This window comes from Populus trichocarpa, chromosome 12 (assembly GCF_000002775.5).
Source record: "Populus trichocarpa isolate Nisqually-1 chromosome 12, P.trichocarpa_v4.1, whole genome shotgun sequence".
Lineage (NCBI taxonomy): Eukaryota > Viridiplantae > Streptophyta > Magnoliopsida > Malpighiales > Salicaceae > Populus > Populus trichocarpa.
This window is the reverse complement of record NC_037296.2, coordinates 14,402,492-14,416,793: the sequence shown is the minus strand read 5'-3', so window position 1 is coordinate 14,416,793 and position 14,302 is coordinate 14,402,492. Positions and strand designations below refer to the sequence as shown.

Sequence of the window (14,302 nt, the reverse complement as noted above, 5' to 3'; positions counted from 1 at the left end):
TCATCCTTGTCAAGTAGGTTGCAGAAACAATGTATGATCATAGTTTGACGTTGCTACCCAATCAACTGCAAATTTAAGCTGGTAAAAGTGGCAGATTGGTACATCTTGCCAACTCCATGATGTAGAAGAGCTTCTTTGTTGGGCAGTTAGAAGAGCTTCAGTGTGTATTAACATGAGGTTTGCGATTGCACATTTGAAGTCCTACGATTGGGGAATTTTTGAATTTTTTCTAAATGTTTTTGTATTATTTTAATGCTAAAAATAAAAAATATTATTTTGATATGTATTTAGGCTAAAAGTATTTTGAAAAATATTTATAACCCTGACCTCTTCCTAATACAATGAGGTGACACTGGTGGGCATCCAAGACGCTGGATCATGCTTTGTGTGGGTGGAACGGAACCTCTGAACGTTGAGAGCAATAATGTTAGAAACGGCCTTCACTAACTAACAGTCTAACATGGTTTCTGATTTGATCAAGCAAATCAACTATATAACAGGGAAAATCTGTAAATGATCAGCATCTGATATTTAATCAGATCGGCGACTATAGTAGTAGCGGTTGTCAGAAGGGGACTGAGTTTTTAGTAAGAAACGTGAGGGATGCTTTGATATTCACAAATTTAAAGAGTAGATGCTAACAGCATCACCAAGGTTTCTTATATGTATACTGCATTTTCATGGATGTTTTTCTCCAAGCAGCCTGGAGATCAATTTAAAAACATTCCCAGCTTTCGTTCATCATCACGACTGGAAAGGAAGACAGGCAAACGAACCATGTATCTTCCCTTCTTCCCTTGAGCTTCGACTTTAATGGTGATTGAATTTGTCTATCAAGATCATTATTGAATTTGTCTCATGTTATTATTTTGAGTTTAAATTTAAAGGAGATACGAAGAAGTAATTATAAATAATACTATATCTTGATGTATAGTCAATTAACCTAGCTCAACTTTACAAGTTGACTCAAAAAATATAAACTCGGAGTTTAATCTAAATTAACTAAATAAAATATTAATTTGACGAGATCTAGTTGACCCTTTCAGATTTTTAATGATTTAGCCAAAACAAAACGCTGTCGTTAGATTTAATAAGTATGAGACGATCATGCTTAGGAGAATAATCTAGACAACGAAAGAAAAGAAGCCTTGTCTTAGTTATTGCGCTTTAACCTCTCGAGTTTCCGTCAAGGCCCATTACTAGTTACCCCTAAAAATAAAACCTAAAAAAGGCCCAAACCAAAACCTCAATAAAACCCTAGAAAAACTCCCAGAAACCTTGACAACTAGAAATCAAACCCAGACAAGAACAAAAAAAAATAGAAAGATGGCACCAGGTTTGAGACAATTCACCGAGAGAAGAGGAGACGGTGCTGGACAACCAGTTATTGACACCGACAATGGCGAGGAGTTTATGCTCATGTGTCGTGAAGTCTCCATTGTCATCGGCAACGGGTCCCCTGAATCTCCAGGCACTCTTTACATCTCCACAAAGTAAATAAATACTACCAATCCATTACTCTTTTTTTTTTTTTTTCCATTCTGCTATGAAATTCTGTTTCTTTTTTGAGTTTATGAAGTTTTTATAGTAAAAAGGGAAGTGGGGTTTTGTTCTTTTTATTGCAGGAAAGTTGTGTGGTTTAGTGATGTGGATGGGACAAAAGGTTATGCAGTTGATTTCTTGTCTATTTCACTTCATGCTGTTTCAAGAGATCCTGAGGCTTACCCTTCTCCTTGTATCTACACTCAAGTAAGTTTCTTTGTACTTATTTTCAAATTAGATTTGGAGTTTTTTTTAAGTAGTAATTTTGATCATAATTATGGCTCCGAGGAAGTAATTCTGTGTTGGATTGAGTTTAAATTTGACTGAAACTACCAGTGGTTTTTATTTATTTTATTTTCTGGGCTGTTGGTAGTTGGTATTGGTGGTAAACATGTGTATTCAATGCAACTATGGGGTCATGGATTTGTATTGACCCTTTGTATCAGATGTATGCATGCAGATATTTTAAATTAATATTTCTCTATCTTTGGTGGATAATGAAAAGCTATAATTTTGTGGGTGTTATTCATCATCATTATGATTCTGAAAGTGGATTGGTTTAGTTTAGAAGGAATTGAATGGTGGATGGTAGAAAAGGCCTTCTGTTTTGTCAAGTTTGGAAGGAATTTTTTTTTTTTTTTCGTTTTCGGGCTGTTGCTAGTTAGTTTTGATTGAATACAACTGTATGGTCATGAATTTGCCTTCAACTTTTGAATTAAGCATGTAACAGCTACTTTCTCAGAATCTTTTTTTTTTCTCTGATAGCATATGGTGGCATCTCAATTTTTTACTTTCAATTTACTACTTGGTGCATTGTGTTTCTGATCAATATTGTTTTATTTTAAGATTGAGACCGGAGAGGATGAAGACGAATCAGAAGGATCGGATTCAGAATGTAGTGATGCTTTAGACTTGTCGAAAGTCACGGAGATGAGACTTGTTCCTTCAGACCCTAGCCAATGTATTTCTGCACTCCTTTTCTAATAGATTTATCATATTCAATATTCATGTCACATTACTGCTTTACTTGTTCTTGCATCACGTTTGGCATAGGTTTGATGATTGAAGATCAAACTTTAACTTTTTCTTTTGGTTTTTAGTGGATACTTTGTTTCAGGTATTCTGTGAGTGCGCTGAGCTAAATCCTGAACCAGTTGAAGGTGGGAGCTGTCTCCATTTTTGCAATTGTTTTAAACAGATGATTTCTGTTTCTATTTTGCTATTCAATGCTTGCTATTATTCTCCAATAAATTGCTACTGATTCATATGCGTTTGATAATGTTTATTTAGATAACGAAGAAGAGCATAATTGGATCTTTAGTGCTGATCAACTGTCAGATGAAACTGCTGGTATGGGATAGAGCATTTAGCATTTGTATCGTCAGAAAAATAGTTTTTTTTCACTCATACTGACCTCTATTTTCTTGCAACATTTTTGTGTCTACAGAAGTGGAAGATTCTGAATGGAATTTCTCTCAAAATCCAACAAGTTCAATTGGTCATTCAAATGGGGATCATGACCTAGCTCGCACAGTGCTTGAGGTATCCCAGTGCATGTTCATTTAAACATGCATTTTAAGTCCCATATTGATTTTCACTTTTGGCATCACTGTTATGGATGTTATGGATATATTAAACATCATTATGGTACTTAAATTGCACGATGAATTGACAAGAGTTCTATGTTTGGTTTTTCTTTCGGTCTTTTGAACATTTGTGCATGATGAAGTGATAAGAGTTCTATATTTGGTTTTTCTTCCATTCTTTTCGACATTTTGTTCTTTATATGATTGAACTTAGGAACCTGAGAACTTGTAAAATATCGAGCCAAATATTTGATGACACTATCTTTCAGTATGTTAAGTGTTATGGTGTGAAATATGAGCATTAAATATTTTGGGATGTTCATGGTGACCGTGTGCTCATGTTTAAAATGGGAAATTGCATTGCCCTTGGTTGTAGTTTGTACTCCATTTTAACTCTTTTGTTGGCTTCTTTTTAAATCTTGATCATCTTCTGGTGATGATATAATTATGCACGTGCAGCTCCAAATCAATGATCACCGGTTTGAAGACGCAGAAGAGATGGAACATGAACATGAAAGCAAGGGTCGCCATTAGTGGTAGCATATTTAGGTGCATTTTCCTCATAAATGTCCTGAAATTTGCTGCACGTGTATATTTTTGTCTCTCTAAATACTCGATGATTGGCTGGGGAGTGGAAGGATTGTTGTCCTTTCCTGTAACTTCTGTGATGTATTGTCAGACTTTTAATGCAGCAGTAGTCCAATTACATGGGGATTAATGTGTTAGTTCCGTTATTATCAGCATTTATTTATCTTAAAATCATCGGTAAATTTCTAGCATGGTCCTTCCAAGGAAGGTTATAACCTTCCTCTGCCCTTGGAACTTTCTGGCACGGAGATGCCAATCATACGTGGTTTCTCTTGTTTGTGTCAAAGGGCAGAGGAAGGTTATTGCAGTCCACCAGTGGCATGGTGGATCTCTAGTTCCGGGGCATAAGTTTGTATACCGATGGCAAATGTGGTCGTGGTCAGTCTCGGTTGGAGTGTATTAACAGTGGTTTTGTTTTTTCCTCTGGCATCTCTAGATGAACTCTTTGATTACTACGAGAAAGAGAAGAGATGGAAAATGAGATTTCTAGTCAAAAGCAGAATGGAGAAATTTACATCCATTGATACGCAGCTCAATGATTGCAGTTTAGATGAATCCATGCTTCTGTATTGGACCGGTTTCATTTACCTTCGAGTCAGAAACATTTGTTCAATTGCGTTGCCATGCCATTAGAAAGCATGAAATAAAATGGGTTATCTATCAACTGGCAATCACGATATGGCTGTCACCCATGCGCAAAATTGGTCATCCTTTACACGCATCATGGAAATGAAGGAGCTATTAAGAGTCTGGGTCCCGACGATTCTGTCATGTCTCGTTTCATCCCATCTCCATGAAACCATGGTTGCAGTGAGCATTTTCTTCAGATAAAACAAAAGCAAAGAACCCAAGATGAAGTATTGTCTGGCTAACGCCTAACAGGAGCTAGATATCATAATAAGCAACCATGGCTCTTACAAGTTTGCTTTACAATGGAAATGGCGGTCCAGTGAGGTACCTTAGCAATACAACTTAGAACATCAAGCCATGTCTGTGCATCTCCTTAGGAGTTGATTCTCTTTTTCAAAAAACAAGATGCAAATCCCATCAACTTTAAAGTGAAACAAATTCAATTATAATAATTTTTTAATCTTGCTAGAAACAATACCTGAACACGTTGAAATCATAACAATTCATAATGAAATAAAAAGGACACAAAATTCAATCTCCTTCACCGAATCTTTAACATGGAATGGGGAATGAACATACTACATTGAATTCTTTTCAGTCACAAGGCTGATCAACGTCTTCCAATCAAAAAGAAGTGTTCTAGTAAAATAAATAAAACAGTCCAAAAGAAGTAAATAGCATCTCTCTAATCTGCAATGGTAACTTCAACCTCAACACCAGGTTCAATTGTAATAGAGGTGATCTGCTTGACAACATCGGCAGAACTGAAGAGATCAATAACACGCTTGTGGACCCGAAGCTCGAATCTGTCCCATGTGTTGGTTCCTGCAAGATGACAAGATATACATGAAAAACCCTTTAGTAGCTTAACAGATGTATTGGCAAAAGAGGAGAACAAGCCCTTGAGAGAAATGACAGATAAAGTAAAAAAAAACTCCACACAACAAATTCCAATCTTTCATGGTGTCAACAGCTCATATATTAAGTGCCTTTACAGGGACAATCATTTATATCATATGTGCCTAAAAAAATCATTCTGAAGCAAATATCAACTTTGCAAACTCGTGTGCAAACACCACTAGGAAAACAGTAGAGCAAATTATGACTTGTTTTCTCATTACAAGACCAACTAACATGGTCTAATTGATCCACCCTAGGTCCTATGCTCAGACTAGAACACCTAGAAAGTTAAATAAGTAGCACTTTAATCAATAGGAAGTTATTTCACATGCACCAACCAATTATACTACTGAATAAGACTGCATATGGTGCGCGAACCAACATTTGATTATTGCAGTGGTTGTAAAGGGTAACAAACATAAGAACATATCTATAAAGAACTGAAATGTTGCTAACCCTTCTCAATTTCTCCCTCGAACTACTAAATCAAACAAATCAGCCATTCAAACATTACCCAAAGAGGAAGGAAAAAAAACAATAACAAACACGTGGAACCCATGAAGTGATGTGTGTTAGAAGAAAGCACAAATGAAATTAAAGAAAGAAGAATACTACATGGACTTGTAGATAGCGCATGATGTAAATAATAAAACAAAATGGCAGACACTGCATATTAATCTAACCATGATTATTCAAGCAGTTTTTTGAGATGAATACCTTCACCACAAGGGGATTTCCTGGTGGTAATGTTAAGAACCTTGGTAGGGATTCTCACTGGACCCTTAACCCTCAGTCTCTTATCCTTGGCACCACGGACCAAGTCAGTGCAAACTGTTAACACAAGTGAAAGAACAATCAGGACACAAAAAAAAGGATACAACTCAAAATAACAAATCATGTCGTATCAATGACAACTGCATTGTAAGATAGGATTTCCAGAATAGACCTTTCTCAAGGTTTTTGACATCCTTGGAGGAAAGAGTGATCCTGATCTTGTGAATCTGCTCCTGAGTCTCCTCCAAACCCGGCTTTTGCGCCTTCATAGCTCCATAAGCTGCTGCCATTTTCTCCTTTCACTTTTCTATTACACAATCAAAATGCACAAAACCATTCAAAACCACATGTCCACTTCATATTCATTAAAACAAACCAACAACAACAACACTTCCATTTACTACCATTCCTCTATCTTTTTAAATTTTCTCATACAAACTAACAAAATATTAAATTTCCCAAACATAAAGCAAAAATGTGTTTCACACAAACTCAAGTAATCATGCACCAAACACAAAATCGACAACCTTTCTTTTTTTTTAAAATGTACCCCAACCTACACTTTCTAGTTCTTCAGCTATTAGTCTCTAAAATAAAAATGATTCATTTTCTCCCATAAACCAGCAGATTTTGAACATATCATGCATAAATCAAAATGGGTTTTAGCTAAAACCAACTATGCATTGAACACGAAACAAATAAACTAATCAAAGTGACTATTAGTTAACAGCTTATTGCCGTGGATCTACGTTAGAGTTAATAGCTTCGAAGTTATCAAGGGAATATCAAGGGAGCGAAAGCTATAAAGGTGGGGAGAGAGAGAGAGAGACCAGAAAGCGAGCTTGGGAAGTAAAGATGCTAAGGCAGAGACGGCTTTCTCTGCTTGGAGCGATGGATGAAGGGGAGGTGAAAATTTAGGGTTATAATATACATGGAGCTGCTGGGTTAGGGTTTTTGACTCCTTTTGTTGTCTGGTCTAACTGTTGGGCCGGGCCGGGTTTAGACTAAACTGTTTTTAATAGTATTATTTTTGTAGTCTTTGGCCTTTTAGATCTATAAAACATAGTTATATAAAATTGAGTTTTTTTTTTTTTTACTAGAACATAGAATGAGAGTTTTACTTTCATGTTATAAGCAAATTTTAACACCATTATTTTGTTCTTTTTTTTTTTCTAACAGTATGCTAATTTTTATTTTAAAAATAAAATAATTTTTTAAAGGGTAATTATAGATGGCTGAATGAACTTGATTCGGGCTCATTTACAAGAGATTCGGACAATATCTTGCTAAGATTGGTAGTTGAAGTACTTCTCTGGATCACAAGAGATCGGCGACGCAAAAGAATCAGGAGTGGAACCTACTGTAACTTTTGCTGAGATGGAAGGTGAGCACATTATTTTACTGCCACGACAAATTAGAAAGCTGAAGTTCAAGCATTATCGGAAACCAGGTAACTTGAAGAGATATGACAAATATGTTGGAGATTGCCTTCTTCGTTAGCAAATCCAGGCAATATAAAGGAAATAAACATCCAAACTTGAAGGTATAAGAACATAGATCAGCAACAGATTAACCAGACTCATCATGCTCACCCTGGTATCAACAACAGTGATTTGATGTCATTCCACCGACACACTGTTAAAATCAACATATGAACAAAAAAAAAAAAACACTAGAAGAATCAAGGTCCATATTCATCCATCCGAAACTGACAAACATTCTCGGTGCTTTCAGAAAGAGCGATCTAGCCAAAAATTATAAGAAATTCTTTGAAACAAACACAGCTTAATACAAGGGCATGGAACGTGGAAACACAACCAACGCATCCAGGCTCCAATTTGAAACCCTAACACACCGTTGCATAGGCACACATGAGGAAGATGGCCAAAGCATCAATAAACACAAGGTTCAAAGATTCTTGAGAACACAAGGTGTAAAGATTCTCGAGAACATAACAAGGTTTAAAGATTCTTGAGTTGATATTAGACTTTGAGATATTCCCTCTCTTTGCTCTATTGGCGAGTTCATATCGTTTTAGTTACTGGGATTGTTTAACTTTTTCCAGCTGAAGCTGAGTGTAGCTTCTTTCAAATGATGTTTTGTAAAGTTTTACTATTCGGACCCCATATCCAATTGGTTAAGGTTATCGAAGTTTTCTGCTTAGGAACATCAATTACAGACATTGTTTTTCACTATGACATCCTGTAAATCGCAGGTTTCAACCAAAAGAGAGACACAAAATCATTGTAAGTAGATTTGACTAGGCCTTCTTCCAAAACATATCATGACGTTGACAGTGGAAAGTGAAATGGAAAGGATTATGTGAAATCCGGCCAAAATGTGACTCGTCAACCTGTTATAAGAATGTCGAACAGTTACCCAGAAAGAAAAGGAGAAAAGGAATCGCATCCAAAACACCCATAATTGAGAACCACAACAAGAATTGCACCTAACATATTAATAATTTATGCAAAACTGAGGAAAGTAGACAAGGACATTACTATATCTATCTACTCTTATCATAAATTGACATGGACAACACAGAATAGGTAACAGAAGATTAATGAAACCAAAAATAACAATTGCGACAGAATTCTGATTGAAAAAAATCCTAAACTAGGACTAAAATCTTGATGGAAAAAAGAAAGAAAGAAAAAACAACGAAGAAGAGAAAGGGCAATGCTTCCGGTTTCTCATCACAGTTCTAGAGGCCCTTAGCATGCACATAGACCATTAAATTCCTATATGGGGACAGAATGACCAATCCCTTTGTGTCACAGCAGCGTGTAGCTAAATGAACGATGAATAATTAACAAATGATAAAGCGTGTAAAATCACATGAATTGAATCAAATATAGATTCAAATGATCACACCATAGATCCACCAATTTAGACAGAACTCTTCTTCCCGGATGGTTTATAGTAATCCAGATACCATGCCACAAATTTCTTCAATCCTGATTGCAAGTCAGTAGTGGGCTTATAACCAAGCTCCCTCCTTGCTAAACTAATATTAGCATGAGTAAACAGCACATCCCCATTTGCAGGCATTGGAGACACTACCTTATTAGCCTTAACCTTCAACAACTTCTCCAATATATTAACAAGCTTACTAACTGGCACCGGTGAGGTATTCCCAAGATTATAAACCCGCAATTGCGCCGGGCCTTTCTTAACCCCACCACTTCCAGTACTCTTGGTAGCAGTATCCAATGCACCTAAACAGCCCTTCACTATATCATCAATGTAAGTAAAATCCCTCGAAACAGTAAACCCATTAAGCCCTTCAAAAACTGAAATCTGCTTCCCTTTCAACATGTCCCTAGTAAAAAAGAAATAAGCCATATCCGGTCTTCCCCAAGGACCATAAACCGTGAAAAACCGCAGTCCGGTGATTGATAAACCATGAATATGATTATAAGTGTGTGCTATAGCCTCACCAGCCTTCTTAGTAGCAGCATAGAGACTAGAAGGATTATCAGTCCTATCAATCTCTGAAAAGGGTACTTTTTTATTGAGTCCATAAACAGAACTAGATGATGCCCACACAATGGCAGGCTGTGGATTCATTAATTTACAAACTTCAAGTAAACTAACAAAACCACCAATGTTACTATGAACATAAGACCCTGGATTCTTCATTGCATACCTTACACCAGCCTGTGCTGCTAAATGCATTACATGTGTAAATTTCACTAATTTAAAAAGCTTTGTCAATAAAACACCATCATTTATATCACCTTCAACGATAAAAACATCTTTACTTTTCAGCAAATCCTCTCTTGCTCTCTTCAATGATTTTTCATAGTAGCCATTGAAGTTATCAAGGCCAACAACGCCATCTCCTCGCTGCCTAAGTGCAGTGGACACGTGCATTCCAACAAATCCAGCAGCTCCAGTGACCAAAACCCGGAACCCATTTCTTGATTTGGGTCGACCCGAATTGAGAATCTGATACTTCCAATCAGAGTCTTCTAAATACTTCAGTCTGTTACTGGGACTTGAGTGAGGGTAGTGTAAAGAGAAGAAGAGGATTAGGCCAAGGAAAATGCAGGTCCAGGCTATTAATTTAATGAGTGAAAAATGGGTTCTCAATGGTTTGTCCATTTTGGTGGGTTTGTTTGTTTGTTTGTTTCTTGGGAAAATCTTGGTGGGAATGTGGAGGAAAGTTTGAGACTTTGGTGGCTTTTGATGGAAAGCGAAGATTTTGTATGAAAGTTCGAGTCTTTGGTTGGAAAGTGAAGGAGAGTTTCAATCTTCAGTGAGTTTTCTTAAGGTACAAAATGTTGAAGGAAAGTTTGAGTCTTTGATGAATAAGTAGGGGGGGAAATAGTGAATTGGGTTCGAAGATGATAATGTAGAGGTGGGTTTTGTAGGTTTGTGGGTATGGATGTGTTTCTGCAGGAGAAAGACGGTGATGGAAGAAACCGGATTGGTGTTATCTCTTTATGGCTAAACTTGGTGCCTTTTTTCTTTATATATATAATAGTGGGGTTTTATTCTTCTTGGTGAGGTAAATCTTTTGTTAGGTGAATGCAGTTGATGGGTTGTGATCTTTTAGATTTTTGGAATTTTATCTTTTGAGAAGGGATAAAATATTTGTGCTTTATTATTTGAATATTAATTTGCATTTAAAAAAATAATATAAATTGTCTTATTTTTGTGTTTAAATTCGAAAGAAGTTATTATCATAAAAACTTTGTGAATTAGGTAATTCTAATATGAGTGTATCAAATACTTTTTGGTTGAGAATAACTTTTTTTTATTTATTTTACATGTAAAAAACCTTCTCTTAATAATTTTGGTCAAACATATTTTTTAAAACTTACTATTTATTTAAAATCATAATTAAAAATATTTTTTTAAATCTTAACCGCAAAATCTATAATATCTCTAGAGACGTTGTCAAAACAAATCCCTTGAATAGCGAAAGTAGCTCTCGGCATTTTTTTGCGGATTAGACTTGAAGAAAAACGGATCTTCGGGTACAAGACTGGCTGAAAAAGGGCGTCCATATCTACGAACGAAGAACAATCTGTAGTGAGTTCGTCAAATTGTTGGTTAGCCAGAGAACTTTATGGCTTAACGGCACTCATATCCCATCCCCCAAAAGACATTAATTTCAAGTCTTCCATCCACAGAACAAATTGTTGATTAGCAGAGGCTGATCCCTCCATGAATGGGCATTCTTGGACTCAGCCAGCTTTGGCTGAGAGTTGAGACAAGTACCGAGGAGATGGGTGCATTGTTTAGTCTAATGAGTACACTTGATGAACCCTAAATTGTAATATTTTAGGAGTATTATTACTGATGCAAATATCATGCTGAGAGAATCCTTGGTAAGACCACCGCCAAGTCCATGTGGAAGTGGAAGTTTGCATAAAATCTGATAAAATATCTTACAAGTGCGAATACCCATGGAGTGTTTGCTAGCAATAGAATATTTGATTAAGAACTAGAGAGTGTACATGGAAAAGAAAAAAAAACATTAGAAATCCACAGAATCCAGTCATCCTTGTTGGGACATGAAGGTATAACAACTGATTAATCACATAATCTAAGTTAAGCATGTGTGGCACCTTAAAAAAAGTTAGAATCATTGCTGTTCTGTCCGTGTGGTCTAGTGGGGTATTTCTTCACACCGATCCAACCATTCTTGCTAGTTCTAGCAATGCCAGTAGCTTGTAGCATGTGTGGCACCTTAAAAAATGTTAGAATCATATGCCATCCAGGATCCTAGCATTATCCGAGGCTTATTGTTTTGGGCCAGGAAAAGGGCTTTTCTTAGGGCTGGGAAGTGTGGCTCCTAGTTCAAATTATGGGTAGGTTTTCACAAGAACCGAAGTCAAATGGTGCCCACATGTGAATGAAATCGGAGGTTCCCCTAGCCATGCATGAAAATGATAGCCTTGGCATTATGGAATGGCTTGAATGCACCACTTAGATCCATTCTACTACAGTATTTTCGAATATGAAATTATATGTATATCCTTGAGGATTAAGTAAAGGGAAAGAGGAAAGCGAAATAAAATAATATACAGTATAATTGAATTTGATTATACTATATATTATTTTATTTTAAACATAAAAGTTATAATAAACTATTAATTAAATTTAAATTTACTTATAAAATGAATTTAATTTTACATGTGATTTGATTCCAAATAAATGTCAAAGTTAGGACAACAAATCAAGACAATATATTTAGATTATAATTCAATCAATATAATTGTCAATTATGAATAGTTATTTATTTATTTATTTGAGACAAGCAAGAGGAAACTATTACTCCCTGTGAATAGTTAGAAAGGGATGAAAGTTAATCGTTTTTGCTGACAGCACCTGCAAGCACATTCGATCTTTATTGCCTTTGGTAGCATACTGCCGAAATCAGTGAAGCAGGAATAGTGTTTTGGTTTTGGTGTTTGGAACTTTCTGACCTCGATCATGTTTGTTCTCGAGTCAATTTCTAAGGCGTGTCGTAGCCTCCGAGCCCACCATCTTCAATTCGGGCAGCAAAGTGGGACATGTGAGAGGCCTTTTGGGCTTGAGACGGTTCTCTTAAAATATTTCCTCCCATATTTTCTCAACTTTTTTAAATGGGTAAAGAGTTTATTGTTTTTTTAAATGTTTTTTTATTTAAAACATATTAAAATAATATTTCATAACTTTTTACTTTTTAAAGTGTAATTTTAATATATAAAAATGATACAAAAAAATTAAAAAAAAAGTAATTTTAAACAATTCAACACCCGTTTAGAACACAATGCCAAGAGGGGTAGTAGTCTTGAATTCACATGCTTGGTAACAATGTAAGAGCTAGCTGTTCACCCTTGTCCTTGCATACACGAAACAGTAACATTTTGCAAAAATGGTGTGAAAACTGCATGGGATGTCAGGCCCTTCAAGGCCAGTAACTGAATAATGAAGTTACAAGTAGCCGGATAGCGTTAACCCAACTATATTTGTCCCGTTTTCCCCCTTATGTGGATAGATAAGCACTTCCACTTTTGCAGGTGCTGTGGCCATCTTCTGCCAAGCAATCTCTTTCCAAGCGACCTCATTGTCATGTAACTGATGAACAGTTGTGTACAGAGCAGACGACCTTGACATTTAGGAAAGCTCTGCTACCCTCCAAAGTCCATCAAGGCCGAGATTTCTTACCGAAACACATGCTGAGTGCTGACCCACCTTTAGCATGAAAGTCCAGCCATGTAAGCCTTGACCCATTAATTCTTACTTTGTCGGTCGTCTATCTGTGTTATTTTCAAACAGAATCATTGATCATTTGCAATAATTTGGTCGTTGTGCAACCATAACTAGAGAGGAGAAGCTCAGTACTGTAGCTTCACTCATCAAATTTCTTACCACATCTTGGCTCAAGAATTATATTTCTCGTTTCTTTTCTTTTCTTTTTTTTTTATCTTGCCCCAGTATTTGGCACCAGTTGTTAAGGTTGAATCCTTAATTTTCAGAGAAAATCATTGATGTTTTTTCATATGAAAGACAATTTGAAAAACAAAAATTACCGCGGTGTTAAATGAGCACTTGAACCAGAAACAAGTGAATTCGAAACAACCTAACCCGACTGGATTCTCAGCCCTGTATAGCAATTCATGGATGGGATTTGAGCTTTTAAATAATTTTTTCCACGGTTATGTTGCGAGTCTTTCAGGATTCTTGACGTCTAATGAACAATGGCTCGCTACATTTTTTCATTTCTCTAAGGGACAAATGCCACTCGCAAAATCCCATAAATTAAATTGAAATTGTAGAAAAGAGAACGATTTCATATCAGTAGACGATGCCCGAGATTGAAATAGCAAGAAAATGTTTTCGAACATGATAAGACAACTTGATGGAAACTACCCCGAGTCCAGCCAAGTGCTCATGTACCGTAAATTCAGACAAGACCATAATTTAGAAAGATCAAAGAAAGAACGCCGTAAAAGGACCACTCATTAAAATGAACTAGAAAATATCAAGAGTTCTCTGGGATTCTATCCTAGTAAAATAATACAGTGAAAAAAATAGTTAGACAAGTAATATCGTTTAGAGAGTTGTAAATGACACTTATAATTCTAACTATATTATTTTTTTAAATATTTTTTGCATGATATTATTTTATTAAATTTTTTTATTATGCTAGAATTCAAAAAAAAAAAACTCCAATAGTAATGCTGTGGTATAAAAAAAAGACAAGATATATGAATATTTCACAATCTCCTAAGAAACATTTTCAATCACCTATTCAATCAACAAAGACGACGTACGGGTGTATT

The 14,302-nt window shown here is 35.9% G+C and overlaps 3 protein-coding genes across 3 annotated transcripts; 1 reads left to right on the top strand and 2 right to left on the bottom strand.

Annotated features, from left to right (window-relative positions):
- The first annotated feature begins 1,263 nt into the window (after positions 1 to 1,263).
- LOC7482145 (chloride conductance regulatory protein ICln) lies at positions 1,264 to 3,846 on the top strand. The gene is made up of 7 exons (XM_002318243.4): positions 1,264 to 1,493; positions 1,626 to 1,749; positions 2,389 to 2,503; positions 2,643 to 2,702; positions 2,833 to 2,892; positions 2,990 to 3,084; positions 3,588 to 3,846. Exons 1-7 carry the CDS (start codon positions 1,327 to 1,329, stop codon positions 3,660 to 3,662), a joined length of 696 nt encoding a protein of 231 aa, XP_002318279.2. The 5' UTR covers positions 1,264 to 1,326; the 3' UTR covers positions 3,663 to 3,846.
- Positions 3,847 to 4,831: 985 nt separating this feature from the next.
- Positions 4,832 to 6,977, bottom strand: LOC7482146 (40S ribosomal protein S20-1). Its single transcript, XM_002318839.3, has 4 exons — positions 6,851 to 6,977; positions 6,193 to 6,327; positions 5,964 to 6,077; positions 4,832 to 5,171 (listed from the first exon to the last, which is right to left on the bottom strand). The coding sequence occupies exons 2-4, from the start codon at positions 6,308 to 6,310 to the stop codon at positions 5,032 to 5,034; spliced, it is 372 nt and encodes a 123-aa protein (XP_002318875.1). The 5' UTR covers positions 6,311 to 6,327; positions 6,851 to 6,977; the 3' UTR covers positions 4,832 to 5,031.
- Positions 6,978 to 8,596: 1,619 nt separating this feature from the next.
- LOC7482182 (UDP-glucuronate 4-epimerase 2) lies at positions 8,597 to 10,489 on the bottom strand. Its single transcript, XM_002318840.4, has one exon. It carries the CDS (start codon positions 10,125 to 10,127, stop codon positions 8,910 to 8,912), a length of 1,218 nt encoding a protein of 405 aa, XP_002318876.1. The 5' UTR covers positions 10,128 to 10,489; the 3' UTR covers positions 8,597 to 8,909.
- Between the last annotated feature and the right edge of the window lie 3,813 nt (positions 10,490 to 14,302).

What these genes read in the sequence shown, in the direction of transcription:
- LOC7482145 (XM_002318243.4), top strand. Translation starts at nt 1,327, where the DNA reads ATGGCACCAGGTTTGAGACAATTCACCGAGAGAAGAGGAGACGGTGCT. An exon ending in CTCCTTGTATCTACACTCAA is followed by an intron (nt 1,750 to 2,388) that starts GTAAGTTTCTTT and finishes TTTTATTTTAAG; the next exon opens with ATTGAGACCGGAGAGGATGA. An exon ending in ACTGTCAGATGAAACTGCTG is followed by an intron (nt 2,893 to 2,989) that starts GTATGGGATAGA and finishes TTGTGTCTACAG; the next exon opens with AAGTGGAAGATTCTGAATGG.
- LOC7482146 (XM_002318839.3), bottom strand. Translation starts at nt 6,310, where the DNA reads ATGGCAGCAGCTTATGGAGCTATGAAGGCGCAAAAGCCGGGTTTGGAG. An exon ending in TGTCAAAAACCTTGAGAAAG is followed by an intron (nt 6,078 to 6,192) that starts GTCTATTCTGGA and finishes TTGTGTTAACAG; the next exon opens with TTTGCACTGACTTGGTCCGT. An exon ending in GAAATCCCCTTGTGGTGAAG is followed by an intron (nt 5,172 to 5,963) that starts GTATTCATCTCA and finishes GTCATCTTGCAG; the next exon opens with GAACCAACACATGGGACAGA.
- LOC7482182 (XM_002318840.4), bottom strand. Translation starts at nt 10,127, where the DNA reads ATGGACAAACCATTGAGAACCCATTTTTCACTCATTAAATTAATAGCC.